The sequence below is a fragment of the Anolis sagrei genome, chromosome 1, assembly GCF_037176765.1.
Source record: "Anolis sagrei isolate rAnoSag1 chromosome 1, rAnoSag1.mat, whole genome shotgun sequence".
Taxonomy (NCBI): Eukaryota; Metazoa; Chordata; class Lepidosauria; order Squamata; family Dactyloidae; genus Anolis; species Anolis sagrei.
In genome coordinates, this window is record NC_090021.1 from 30,827,412 (window position 1) to 30,842,750 (window position 15,339).

Below are 15,339 nucleotides of genomic sequence, written 5' to 3' on the forward strand. Positions count from 1 at the left end.
CTCCTCCCTTGTGGAGCAGGAACCCAAACTGTGTCACTCAAAAGACACTACCATTCATAATCCCAAGATTGACAAGACTCTTCTACACAACTCCCAGAATTTCAATTAGTCAGGTAATGCAGATTTCAGAAGCACTCAGTTTGAGTGTTTTTTCAGAATAACGGAGTGAATCTATGTTTGCTTTCTCTCTCTTTGCAATATTAAATTTGACTAAATTGTTTCCTTTATTTAGAGTATATATATTTAAAGGCAACTTAAAAATAATTTTAAATACATTACACAGCATGTTTACCTGCAAGAGTAAGTTGGTTCGCCAACTTTAAAAACCCGGCCACAAAGATGTGATGGTTTGTTTGACTGCTCAAGCTTCTGAAAGCCAAATGCAGGATCCTCGCCACACAGGTACCATTCCATGGGGCCCAGCAAAACATGTTGCGCCAACATATCTTCTCTCTGCGGGGCCGGATTAGGGCCCTTGCAGTATATTTTGGGTACATAATAAGCTAAGTGCTTATATATTTCTTTAGGAAGATCAGAGGTTTGCAGCCATTTCTATAAAAAAAGTGTTATAAAATGATTACATTACAAAAATATTTTAAAACAGTCTAACAGCTTTTTAAAAGCTTTTTTAAGCTGGTCCATGAAGTCTCAGAAAGTTGGAAGCGACTGAGCAAATAAATAGCAACAACAATAAATGGCAATGTTTTTCTGTAAATTAAATTGCATTTAATTTAACATCTTAAGATCAAATTATGTACAGTATGTCCGCCACATTTGCTGGTTTGACTATTAATGGTATTGATTAATATCGCCTTCCTGAGAATCTTAGGTCCTCCAGTGCAATTCTATGGTCAACTTCTATCAAGCCGACCATAGAGATATGATGGAAGACCTAAATATTCTTAGAGAGATCACCTCTTTAGGAATCTTCAAGTTCATCAGCACAATTCTATAATGAACTTCCAATGAAAATTGTCCATAGAATTGTACTGAAAAACTTTAGAGGTCTTAGAGGGAACACTTCTCTAGGTTCAAACACTTCCAGTGGAAGCTGGTCACAGAGTCACACTGGAAGATCTAGCAACCTGCGGGTCCCCACATGTTTTGACCTTCAACTCCCAGAAATCCTAACAGCTGGTAAACTGTCTGGGATTTCTGGGAGTTGTAGGCCAAAACACCTGGGGACCTACAGGTTGAGAACCACTGACCTAGGGAATTTCCCTCATTCATGATGTCCTGTGCCCCTAACACCAGCAAATTAGGAGGGTGCACTGTATTCTGAACATACCAAAAAGCTTAAGTACACTCCGTAAGGCTCAAGTAGCTGATCCCACAGCCTTTCAATAACGTCTCTTGTTTCCTTGCCCAGGATATATGTAAATGTTATCTAATCGATTTAAGTCATGGATATGCAAAGCTAGTTGTAGGATTATTTGAACTTTGATTGTTGTCTCCAAAACAAGTAATTACCAAAATAAAAACCTCCAGAAAGACATATAAATAAATTCATAATACTCTGAGTTATTTATTTTAATAATAATAAGTAGTGCATAGCATAGGCTTACATTCTAAAATACTCAAGTTAATGGCATTTTAGTGCTTTGAGGCTTTCTTTCAATGAAATGTACTGACATTGCTACTTTCAGGATTGCTAGAGAAAGAGGATGCTGTGGGAAGGAAGAACTACGTGATGTCAACTAGGGTGATGAATACCTTTAGAAAGACAACTGGCAAGTCTTTTAAATCACTAGTTTTCTTTTTAACTATAGTCATTAAACAATGAAGAATAAGCAACTTAGTTTTCAAGGTTTGCCAGGAACACCAAGTGAATACACTTTAGCAGTCCTGACCCTAAATAACCCCAGTTGGGACGTCTGGCACTTATGTGGCGCCTGTACAACACCCCCCCCCCCAAAAAAAAACAAACCCACGATTGAATGGCACTGCAAAACTGTGTTTAACAAGAAGCTGAAGGGACCTATTTTTCAAAAAGCAAACACAGAAAACAAGGACAAAAGCCATTCTAGACCATGTTTTTGAGAGTTCTTTCAACTTTGCTCAGATAGTTTTCAGAGATAAAGAAATGAAAAGAGAAGAACATTTAAGTTAGAATTATTAAAAAGAGAATACAAACACTGACTTTCTAGATCAGGACAAGATCTAATTTTTTTTCTTACTAACACAACTCAACAAGATACAAACAAGAATATCGCAAACTTGGTAGAAATGTACTGGCAATATTTGGTTATTTGTATGGACTCTCTGAAGTTGTAAGTAACCACATAAAGGAATGGGGCCACATAGGCCTTACACTGGACTTTGAAGGTGTGTCCCCTAAATGTGCCCCTCCCCACAAACAACAACAACAAGAGAATAAGAATTGCTTCTCCAGATCAAGATACGGTACAGATAGCCCATTTTAAACTTCCTAACATTGAACACCCCATTATCGTTGAAACTTGACTAGCTCAACACAAACAAAAATAACAATATTATGTCACTTGTACAAAATTTCTCAAGGGATAGGTGAGTTCTCAAGGTTGAACCACCACACTAGACCTTGGAGGATAACACCCCTATGCATCTACCACTGGAAGAAAATAAGTTTAAAACTTTTTGTTCTACTCAAACTACATCCTGCAACCTCAAGTGGAAGTAAAATTTACTTTGTCCCAAGCTGTCTTATGCAGGAGACAGACATCTAAAGCAGGAAATAAACTGAGACCAAGACTTTCAAAACTCTACAGACTATGCAAAGGACAGTGCAATTTCAAAAACATCTTGATGTACCTTTCATGGCTTTTATTATTTGATATATTGAATTCTAAATGCGCAAATGAATAACTATGGTATCTGTATCATCATAATCACCATCATGCTTTTCCTTCCAAAGAAAGAGTCAAGGCAGTTTACACATTAAAACAATATAACTAAAATATATAAAATGACATTACGATGTAATTAAACTGCGAGCAACATTAATAACAATTTAACACATACTATTAAAAATAATAAACAGCCGCTTTCCTTTTGCTCTCGTGCTGCTCAACCTTCTAAATAATCCAAGAATGGTTCCCCACAAGTTGCTAGAACTGACAAGTTTATTTCCCTTCTCCTCCTCCTGGTTCGCCCATACTGGTCATCAGTGTACTATCTTGATACTATTCTAGACATGTAAAGATAAGACTGACAATGTGAACCAGAATAGCCAAAGGATAGTTCCTGACATTAAGACAGGAGAAAGAAAAAAATACACCCTGGTATATGTAGCTTGAAAACTTTCACAAGGAGATTCAAATAGACAGTGTAGGTTTTAGAAATAGCATGATGATGCTGAGAAAATGAGAATACAGTTGTCATGCAAAATAGCAGCTCTAAGCTGAACCAGGTGAGCAAGGAATCACCAAACAGCAATTTCACTAAAACAATGGCATTCAACATGAAGATTACTTTGCAAGCATGCCATGGTTAAATAACTAATATGGTCTTTCAGTTTGTTCTCCATATCAACTATTTGTGGCAGTATCTTCAAAAATAAAGTCATCTGAATGATTAAATCATACAGTGCTTTCAAATTATCACAGCATAGAATGCTGAGATGCCAAATAATTCATATATGAAGTAAAAGATGTGATAGGGTCTCTTAATGTAGAATATCAACTACTACCAGCCAGTTACCATTTGCATAATTCTTATTTTTCACATACAGTTTTTCCATGCCTAGTTTCTAATTTGCATTACTTAATTTAACTGTTTGGAAGACAATCTGTTGAAGTCCCATTGATGGGACTTACAGTTGCGTATAGGAACATGTTGTTAATCTCACACTTTCTTTATCAGAAATTGACAGCTGATGATTTAATTTTTACCTAAGACAAATGCCAATGAAAATACAACAGTTACTGTTAAACTGAATGTTACTAATACCAGTAGTTGGAAACACTACTATAATCTACTGAATTTTGTCATAAAATGTAAAATATTTTCGAAAGCTACCATACAGTGGACAAAGGCAACATGAAGTAGAATTGAAGAACAATTTCAGAAACTACAGCAAGTCCAGGATGCAGATAAGAGCCAGTTATAGGGCCTATATAACTCCCTTGTTAAAACCACTGGTTCATTTCTGGGCACAATTCAAAGAGTTGGTCATAACCTATAAACTCCTATACTGTTTAGATCCAAACTATCTGAAAGACTGGATCTCCCTACACAAACCTAACAGAACACTGAGATTTACAAGGGAAGGCCTTCTTTTGGCCCCACCACCTTCATAAGCTCTCCTACTGAGCCCAGCCAACCCCTTCTCTGTTCTCCTTCCATCAACAGGAAAAGACTTTTCAGTTTAAACAAACTTTTAATAGGTAATGGCTTGCAGGGGGGCTTCTTATGTGAGGGCAGGGGGCTTTATTTTTTATTTGTTGATTGCTATGTAATTATTTTTAACATGTCATTTTAATATGATAATTTAACTGTATTTTAGAATTACGATGTTTTAAACTTATAATTTTGTGAGAACCAATCCAGGGGAAAGGTGACATTTAAATGGAATAACAAATACATAAATTTTACACAGAGTCAAAAGAACAGATATTATTGTCACTGTAACAACTCGTGTAAACTGGGTCTCCTTTTGAAGACACCCATTAATGTATCACAAATTTGTATTCCAGGCTGTTTGAAAATGGTAAGTAAAATGTCCTTTTCATGCCACAAGACAGGTGACACCAGGAATAATAATCACAGGATCATTGTATTAACTTCCCTGTAAGCAAAGTGATGTTCAAAAATTTGCTAGTGAAGAGTATACAGATTGATATAATTGTCTTTGGCAGAGGGTTATGGCTGTTTTTTGAAGTTGTTTTTCAAAATATACAAATAAGAAATCAAACTCTGTATGCACACTAGTTAGGATAATATTGAAAAATATGAAGTTGAGATAAACTCAGAAATATCATAAGTGACATTTGACTATGATGTATGTATACTGTAGATTTTTGGATTTTTAAATCTATTTTTCGGCTGGAGATCTAGCAATTTGAAATATTTTATAACCCAATTAGTAACTATCTATATCTTGTGTATGTGTGTGTATGAAAATGTATGAGATAGATATGAATCCCATCTAAACATGTAACAGTCCCTTTGTTCACTGGTAAACTTAATACTTACAGAAAAAAACTGATAATTTACAATTACTTTTTTCTTATAGTGAACACTCAAATAGATTATTAGACCTTTCATACCTCCTCATTTTGGAGTCAGATTCAATTTTAGTTCCAACCCAGGTACAATTGGGACTAAAACTGAACCCGACTCCAATTTCAGTCAATGAATCTTAGATTGGTTTTGATTAACAAGTCCCATTAATTTAAATAAATTTGCTTTAGTTGGGATTAAAATTGGATTTAGACATGAATTATTACGATTTAATATTCAGATGTTGTGCTGTGCATACAGAAAAAAGATAACATGCTTATACTTGAAATTTAATTTTACTTTGAGATTATACAGTATATTAGTTACAAAGTACTGCATCTGAATCTGTATGGTTGTTCAAAACTGTTATGTACATTTTTGCATCTAATTATCATAGACATCTTAGTCTTGAAAAAAATTGTTTCTACAGCTACAGAAGCTGTTTAAAAAATGTCCAAATGCTGTCAGTTCATTACTCTTGCTCATGGTGTCAATCCTTTTTAAAAATATAGCAATGACTTCAACAGATAAATAATATTAATGTACTTGTATTTCCCATTTCTATGGTTGTAAATGATGGAGAATGAAGAAAGCTGATAAGAGGGGGGGGGGCAAGAAGTCTATGAATACCATGGTCACCTAAAAAATAAATTAATGGGTCCTCAAGCAAATCATTACAAGCCAATATAACTACACAGAGTCTGTTGTACTTTGGCTGTATCATGAGAAGCCATGACTCACTAGAAAAGACAATAATGCTTGGTTAAAGCAGAAGGGAGTAGGAAAAGAGGACAGCTGCATTCCATATGGACAGACGCAGTCAAGAAAGCCACTGCCTCGGATCTGCAAGGTCTGAACCAGGCTGTTGATAAAAGGGTGACTTTTAGAGGTTTCTAATTCAGAGTTACCATAAGTCTAAATACAAGCCAACTTGACAGCAGTTGACAAGAAAGAATATTTCCAGAAGGGGCAGATGAACTTGAGCCATCTGCCAGTACTAAACTGCTAAAGCACAAATTTGACAGTGCTCAGAAGCTGTGTTTATATAAACACAGAGATGTCAAAGGTAGTTAAATTTACATGAAGAAAACTCTTCATATTTCCTAAAGTAATTTAATTTTTTTATAAACATTATGAACTAGGAAATATTCAGAGTTTTAATGTAAATCACAGAAGCATGTTTATTAAAACTGTTACCAGCCCTCCTGGTGATACAGCAATATTATTATCTAAACAAGTTAAACATCCAAAGTACATATTTCATTTTAGAATACATTTGCTAAATCTTAAATACAAAGCAGCAAATATCAAATCAATACACTTGATCAAATGAAGTCTGGCCAGGTTAGACAGTCACTAAGCAAATCCACTCTCTGCTCAACATAACTGTACAACTAGCATGAAAACAATCATGAAAACAATCATGAAAACAGTCACAGTCATGAAAACAATCCACCTGGAGTGACACCAGTTTTGTTGTTAACAATTCCAGGCTGTCCGATTCCCCATAAATCTGCTAAATAACACTATGAAAAGTAAACCTCTTCTGAGATTTGACTGTGTTTTTCCATACAACCTTTTGCTGAATCAGACAGAACACCTGAACCTGCCTTACTTTGCAGAAGACATTGCCTAACAAGACAAACCCTTTCACAGACCATTTTCCAATTATATCTATCTATATGTGTGTGTGTGTGTATTCATTAATATATGCTGATTCACACCAACACACATCTAAGGCCCCTTTCCACACAGTGAATAAAATCCCACATTTTCTGCTTTGAACAGAAAAATATATGGTAGTGTGGACTCAAATAACTGAGGGCCCTTTCACAGAGCCCTATATCCCAGAATATCAAGACAGAAAACCCTCACAATATCTGTTTCAAATTGGGTTGAGTCCACACTCAGATAATGTGGGATTTTTTTTGCCTTTATATTCTGGATTACATGGCTGTGGGGAAGGGTCCTAAGTGAGCCAAGCCCTCAGGCCCCTTCCACACAGCTGAATAAAACCCCACATTATTTGCTTTGAAGTAGGATATATGGCAGTGTAGACTCAGGGCCCTTCCACACAGCCCTATATCCCAGAATATCAAGGCAAAAAAACTCCCACATTATCTGCTTTGAACCGGGATATATGACAGTTTAGACTCAGATAACCCAGTTCAAAACATATACAATTGTGGAATGTTCTGCCTTGATATTCTGGGTTATAGGGCAGTGTAGATGAGCCCTCAGATAACTCAGTTCAAAGCAGATATTGTGGGTTATATGGCTGTGTGGAAAGGCCTTGAGACATCCCTGCTTTTCTGATGGGTCGATAGACACAGACTTTGCTTCGTGTCCCAAATCAGTGTTTTTCAGGGCCTTTCCACACAGCAATATAACCCAGAATAACAAGGCAGAATAACCTACTGTATCTGCTTTGAACTGGGTTATCTGAGTCCACAATGCCATAGATCCCAGTTCAAAGCAAATAATGTGGGACTTTCTCAAAGGCTTTCATGGCTAGAATCACTGGGTTGTTGTAGGTTTTTCGGGCTATATGGCCATGTTCTAGAAGCATTCTCTCCTGACGTTTTGCCTGCATCTATGGCAAGCATCATCAGAGGTTGTGAGGTCTGTTGGAAACTAGGCAAGTGGGGTTTATATAACTGATTATATATATTTATTTTTATTTATTTAAGGCATTTATATTCTGCCCTTCTCATCCCAAAGGGGAATCAGGGCGGAGCACAACATATAAACAGCAAACATTCAATGCTGAAACATATTAGACCAGGGGTCCTCAAACTAAGGCCCGGTGGCCGGATGTGGCCCCCCAAGGTCAGTTACCCGGCCCTCGCTCTGGGTCAACCTAAGTGTGAAACGACTTGAAAGCACACAACAATAACGACAATCCTATCTCATCAGCCAAAAGTAGGCCCACACTTCCCCATTGAAATACTAATATTTGTTGAAATTGTTCTTCATTTCAATTACTGTATTGTTTTTAAATGTTTTTGCACTACAAATAAGATATGCGCAGTGTGCATAGAAATTCTTTCAATTTTTTTCAAATTGTAATCTGGCCCTCCAACAGTTTGAGGGACTTTTGCCTGGCCCTCTGTTTTAAAAGTTTGTGGACCCCTGTATTAGACCATACACATACCAAAGCATTAAAATCAATATGTTGACATTAAAATCCACTAGTTAAAACTGTCTCAACAACCATATCGAATTTGGTTGCCATACTAAGGGTTCCTTTCGCTATATAATAGATATCATATATCTATTTCCAGGGTGGGAGAAAGAACCCTTGTCTGCTCGAGGCAAGTGTGAATGTTGCATTTGGCCACCTTGATTAGCATTGAATGGCCTTGCAGCTTCAATGCCTGGCTTAGTCCTACCTGGGGGAATCCACTGTCGGGAGGTATCAGCTGGCCCTGATTGTTTCCCGTCTCACAACCTCTGAGGATGCTTGCCATAGATGCAAGCGAAACGTCAGGAGAGAATGCTTCTAGAACATGGCCATACAGCCCAAAAACCCTACAACAACCCAATGTGGGAGTTTATTCAGCTGTGTGGAAGGAAGGGGCCTCAAACTGTGCTCTCTAAACTTCAGCTCTCAGAAATCCCAGCTGTTAGGGAGCTGAAGCTGTGGAGGAACACAGCTTGAGAAACTCTGTACTAAATTATTGAAAGCACCGTGTATCAAATGCCTCCGGACTGTGTGTACATGGTGGGCGGATCAACCATCAATGAATCAATGGTGTGCATATGAAACATCAACCCGAAGAGTCCTGGCCTGAAGGATTTGGGAGGAAGGGGCCTCTACTTGGGCGGCCCCTCGCCTTCCTTCTCCCTCGCCCTCCCTCTTCCCTCCCCTCCAGGGCCTTCCTCGTCCTCCCCTCACCAGCGCGACCTCCTCGGCGGAGCACTCCAGCAAGCTCCCGTCGAAAGCCTGGACCTCCGACTCCAAGCTCGACGCCATCTTCCTTCCTTCTTCTTCCTCCTCCCCCGCCGCCGAGTAAGTGACAACCGGAAGTGGGCTCGCCAGGAAGAGCCCACTTCCGCTCCACGGCCACGCCCCCCCGGCCCCACCTCTGTTTACTCAGGCTGCCGTCCCGGAAGGGAGGACATTTTGGTCCCGCGCGGAGCACCCTGGGAGATGTAGTTCTAAGGAAGCGAAGGCTTCTATGCCAGGCATGGGCCCTCCAGGTGTTTTGGACTTCAACTCCCACCATTCCTAACAGCCTCAGGCCCCTTCCTTTTCCTCCTCAGCAAGGGCCTGAGGGTGGTCACAGCTGACCTCCAGCTGGAGCGCTCAAGGGCCAGGGCTTCCCAGTTCTCAGTGTCTATGCCAGAGTTTTTAAGGTTGGCTTTGAGCCCATCTTTAAATCTCTTTTCCTGCTCACCAACACTCTGGAAAACAATCTAATCACCTCTCAACAAAAGATTGCCCCAGGCACTGCCAGGCCGTCCAACGCTAATCAAGGTGATCAGTGAAACATTCACACCTAGCTCCAGCAGACAAGAGTTCTTTGTCCCACCTCGGCCACATTGTCCGGATGCCCGACCACCGTCTCCCAAAGCAGTTGCTCTACTCCGAACTCAAGAACGGGAAACTGAATGTTTTGTCGAAAGCTTTGATAGCCGGAATCACTGGGTTGTTCTAGGTTTTTTCAGGCTATATGGCCATGTTCAAGAAGCATTCTCTCCTGACGTTTCGCCTGCATCTATGGCAAGCATCCTCAGAGGTAGTGAGGTCTGTTGGAACTAGGAAAATGGGTTTATATATCTGTGGAATGACCAGGGTGAGACAAAGGACTCTTGTCTGCTGGAGCTAGGTGTGAATGTTTCAACTGACCACCTTGATTAGCATACAATGGGCTGACTGTGCCTGGAGCAAACTTTTGTTGAGAGGTACTTAGATGTCCCTGCCTGCTTCCTCTCTATTGTTGTGCTGTTGCAATTTTAGAGTTTTTTAATACTGGTAGCCAAATTTTGTTCATTTTAATGGTTTCCTCCTTTCTGTTGAAATTGTCCACGTGCTTGTGTATTTGTGTATTTCCTAGGTATTGTTTCTTAAACAGAAAATTGCTACCTGAGGCAGACCTAACATGGGACAGGATAGGAATAGATTCCTCTACCACAACAAAAGTACAGCTCAAAAAGTTTCATCAAACTGTTTATTAAAAATTAACAATATGCATATATTAAAATAAAACCAAGTAAGGTAACACTTGCAAAAAAAAAGCAAAAATATTAAAAACCTAAAGATTAAGGTGTCTCCTAAAATGCATCCAAGGATTGTTCTTTCATTTCCAGCCTCTACCATTATAATTTCCATTTTGGTAACCAACGTTTAGATCTCTACTTTTTCACAAGTTGGGGATAGATCATGAGACAAGTTTATCTGCTCTTCCCTTTTCTTTCTATTCACTTCTGAGAGTAATGGATTTTGGAAGCAGCTACTGTTTACTTTGTCTATTGCAGTCTCCCACACAGTAGGATTTGCTAAAATAGGTGAGCATTCTTTCTCGGCACAAGATTTATTGCATTGTTTACTGCAGGCACATTACTGCAGTTCATCATTGGAAGTCAGTGCTCCTCAAGCCCTCCATCTTCCCAACACTTATACTGCTAAAAAAAAAAAAAAAAAAGCTTACAGATAGACAGAGGGAAAGGGTGGTAATACGAGGGGCATTCATTAAAGGTTTCCCCTGATCCAGTTCTATTTATCACAGGATGTTGAAATGTGTAGTGATATAAGTCTCTATAGGTTACGTTCCAATTTACAACTCAGAACTAATAACGGTCTTGATTTTACAGGTGCTAAAGTGGTGCGAGGTTTGATAATGCATCCAGTGGAACACAATACAGTCATCAAGTTCCTTTACTTGAAAGGCCGCACACCAAAGGGTTCATTTGATGAGATGAAAGAGATTTATGGTGATGATTCCCCATTATAGGATGTAGTCAAAAACTGACATCATCAATTCAGAAGTGCTCAGACTTCAGTGATGGGACTGATTTTCAAAGTCCCAACGTGGCTTTTGAAGCAACCTGTTGACTTCTACAAGCAAGGTGTTTATAGTTGCTTTAAAAGATGGGAGAAGTGTCTATCCCTAGGTGGAACCTATGTAGAAAAGGAATAATAACTGTGCAAAGTTTCATTGTTCTCAGTCCACAAGAAGTGGGTCAGGGAAAATCTTTAAAGAACTCCCCTTGTAGAAAGGCTTAATAAAAAGAAGCTTCGGGGGGGGGGGGGGGGTCTGTGCTGTCAGGGCCCTTCCAGACAGCCTCATAATCCAGGACAAATAAGTGGCTTTAAAGAGAGTCCAGATGCGGAGCTGTCAGTCCCAGTAATGACAGGTTCAGTTGTAGCGAATTTTAGAAATCCATAATTTATTACTGCGCTTGTATACCGCCGTTTCTCAGCCTAAATTGGCGACTCAACGCGGTAAGATGGACACAGAACATCTGCTGGAATTTTTTCATTGACTCTCTGAGATGCATTGAACTTCGTAAAGGCTGATGCAGATATACAAACGTGAACACAAGCAGATTTCTTGTAATTATCTCTCCTCGCCCTCCTGCCTTTACTTTTCCCCTCATAAGCCTTGTTTCCCTTTGGGGTCACTTGCCTGGCATGCTGGTGCCCACTGTGTAAATTCAAGCTCTGTTTAGTTCCATAAATATCAGAACAAAGGAATGGTTCAAAAGGGTTCTCATTGGAATGACTTTCCATGTGTGCTTCCATTTAGCCACCTGTGTGTCCTTGGCTCCATTTGTTTACAGCCCGCATCAGCTTTTTTGAGATTTCAAAATGCACACATGCACTGGAGCAGTCCACACCAGCATATAACAAAAAAGTCATGTGTTTTACTTGACTCAAGGGATATATAGTGATGAGAATATGTGCATTTTTCAGCCAAAATCTGATTTTAAGTGCACCTTTTAAACACATGTTTTTAAACCATTAATGCGTTCCAGCACACATTTTTGGCAAACGTCACCAAGCCACACATACCCCCTTTATTCTGGTTTCTTCTGCATTTTAGGGCCTATGTAGAAAGGCCCTCATATGAATGCAGTCTGACACCACTTTACCTGCCATGTCTCAATGTTTTGGAAACATGGGAATGGTAGTTCTCTTTGGCAGAGAACGTGAAAGGCCTTGTAAAAGTACAACTCCAGGATTCCATAGCATTGAGCCAATGCAGTTAAAGTGCTGTCTAACTGCCTTAATTCTACAAATGCACTCCAGGACCCTACTTTGGGAGTCCAGTGTTAGAGCATGCTACTGAACAATGGAAAGTTAACCTTCTGGATTATTTTATGTTGTCATCATCTTATACAGCAGTGGTGAACAACATACCAGTTGCTTATTTTGGTACCTTCCAAACAGTGTACTGTATGCAATAATGATGATGATAAATGTTATAAAATTATATATTTAAATACACAGAACAAAGACTAAAATGTAAAGTTAACATTTTCAGTTTAATATTGACTGGAATGGTGCTGAATTTTAATGGCACAATCTGCTGCTGAAAATGGGCAGCAAACGGCTAACTGTGCCAACACAATACCATTGAGTAACACAATCTAATACATTAATTCAAACAGGAAGTCTTTTATGTGCGGCAGGCATCAGCAAATAGAGAATAAAAGGCAGAGGCTCGCTGTCAATGGAAAAGAAATGCTGACTTGAATAGAAAATGATTTAAAGAGCAAAATGTCTTGGCCTTAAGGTATGTGTACATTTTTTCTTCAATTCTCTCGGTTCCTGGTTATATGATGCATTTCATTAAAGGCAAAGTCCTTGGTTACGTGGATCTAAAATGCTGTCTGTTTTAACAACAGAAAGAAGAAATACGCTTTTGTGTTAAACTGCCATCAAGTCAAATTTTATTTTTAGTAACTCCATAAATGCAGTCTTTCTCTTTTCCTTCTGCCATCTACTTTGTCAAGCATTAGTGTAATTTCTACTGAGTCACATCTTCTCATGATGTGGCCAAAATACGACACTATCAATTTAATAATTTTGACTTCTATGGAGACTGCCCTTGCCTTTGAATTTTTTAATCTTACAGTTAGCCCAATGTGAATGCTACTTTTTCTGAGAAGCATGATGCATGTTATCTCCCATACAGTGTTTCTTTTTGTTATTAGTATTTTATTGTAAAATTTCAAAACACAGGCTGCCAAATCCAATACATTGATGGTGCATCAAGATTGTGCCGTTTCAAAAGAAACAAAAACACATGATCTCTCAATTATCATTTAAACTACTTTTAAGAACATTTTGTTCAGAATTCTTTGCCACCTTTTTATTGATTTGATAGAATTGCCTTAAGAAATGACTGGAAGTGATAGACATACAGTATACAAGATTGCAGACTTACATTTATATCACAACTCTAAATTTATCACAAAGTTCATTTAAATTTCTGCCAATGTAGTATTTTAAACAGTTTGAAAGCAAATTTATTTAATGCATTGTAAATGGCCAGAATCATTGGGTTGTTGTGAGTTTTCCAGGCTGTATGGCTATGTTCCATAAGTATTATCTCCTGAAGTTTCGTTTGCATCACACCGTAAAAATGAACAATCTGCTTACAGGTATTTAAAAAACTCTAAAACCATAACAGTAAATAAAGAACAAGACTCAAAATCAGGGGAATTCCAGACAAGAAACCATCGGGGCCAACTAATCACCTCCCAACAAAGGCAGTAAGAAGCCAAACCTTGAAACTACTAGGCCATTAAATGCTAATCAAGGTGGCTAATTAAAACATTCACACTTACCTCAGACAGACAAGAGGTCTTTCTCCCACCCTGGACATTCCACAGATATATAAACCTCATCTTCCTAGTTTCCAACACACCTCACAACCTTTGACAATACCTGCCATAGATGCATGCAAAACGTCAGGAGATAATGTTTCTGAAACATGGCCATATAGCCCAGAAAACACAACAACCCACACATTTATTTAAAATAAAAACTTTCCTCGAATCATTAAAATTATAAGGGGTGAATTTTAATTGGCTTTTTTATCCTGAAGGGAGCAGTAGTGTACACATTTCTCAGATATGGGCATCTCATTTTACATAAGCACTGCAGGCTAAAAGGCATGGCCTCCTAAGTTATTTTCATATTTATGTAGGCAAAACACATTAAGACACATAGCAAATTAAACTGTTACTGACAGAAAATGTTTGTCTGTTTTGTATACTGGCAAATATGTGGGAAAGTTTTGCTTCCCTACACATCCTCTTTTTCTTACCAGAAAAAAACGAGTTTTATCGTTTAGTCCTTTCTGGAAGCAGTAGGGTGTATGTTTATTGATTTGTTAAAACATTCACATCCTGCCTTTCCTTTAACCGTCCTCAAGACAGCTAACAACATCCGTTAGTGAAAGAATCACAATGACCAAATGAAACAATAATAAACCATACCTTAGAACAAATGAGATACTCTAACAAGCACACTCTATTAATTCTCTATCACAGTGTTTCTCACGCGGTGCTCCTCCAAGTGTTTTGGACTTCAGCTTCTAGAAATCCGAGCCATCTTATCAGAAGTTAGGAATTGCGGGAGCTAACATCCAAAACATCTGGAGGAGCACAGCTTGGAAACCACTGCTCTACAGTAGACTCCTCCTTAATAGGTCATTTTGGGTTAAATTAGGGTTCATCTATATGTAGTAGCATGCATCCCACAAATTTGTGAAAACCAAATATTCACTTTAGCCTTGGTTATCTTGAGCTCTGGAATATCTAGTTCTTCAGTTAGCTTGGATCTAGTATTCCATCTGTTGGCATTTTTGACCCTTTATAAGTACTGTATATACTTGAGTATAAGCCTAGTTTTTCAGCCCCTGTTTTAGGCTGAAAAAGCTCCCCTCGGCTTATACTTGAGTCAAGGTTATTTATTCTTTTACTCTGTTATTAGTTTTATTTTATTACATTTATCATTTTACTCTATTATTATTATTATTATTATTATTATTATTATTATATTTACATTATTTTGCTCTATTGTTATTCTATTTATTATTTTGCTCTATTATTATTATTACATTTACAGTATTTTACCCTATTATTATTATTAAATTATTATTTTAATCTATTTATTATTATTAT

At 38.2% G+C, this 15,339-nt stretch overlaps 1 protein-coding gene across 4 annotated transcripts in view; it reads right to left on the reverse strand.

Annotated features, from left to right (window-relative positions):
- Positions 1 to 9,231, reverse strand: part of UBR2 (ubiquitin protein ligase E3 component n-recognin 2) — a 67,251-nt gene extending 58,020 nt beyond the window's left edge. For 3 of the 4 annotated variants that reach the window (XM_060754362.2, XM_060754365.2, XM_060754363.2), the window contains exons 1-2: positions 9,098 to 9,231; positions 293 to 552 (exon numbers count right to left, since the gene is read on the reverse strand). In XM_060754362.2, the coding sequence (XP_060610345.2) occupies positions 293 to 552; positions 9,098 to 9,175 (338 nt within the window). In that variant the 5' untranslated portion in view covers positions 9,176 to 9,231. The remainder of the gene's footprint in view (positions 1 to 292; positions 553 to 9,097) is intronic. The other variant, XM_060754364.2, reaches the window with a different exon arrangement.
- Positions 9,232 to 15,339: the final 6,108 nt, after the last annotated feature.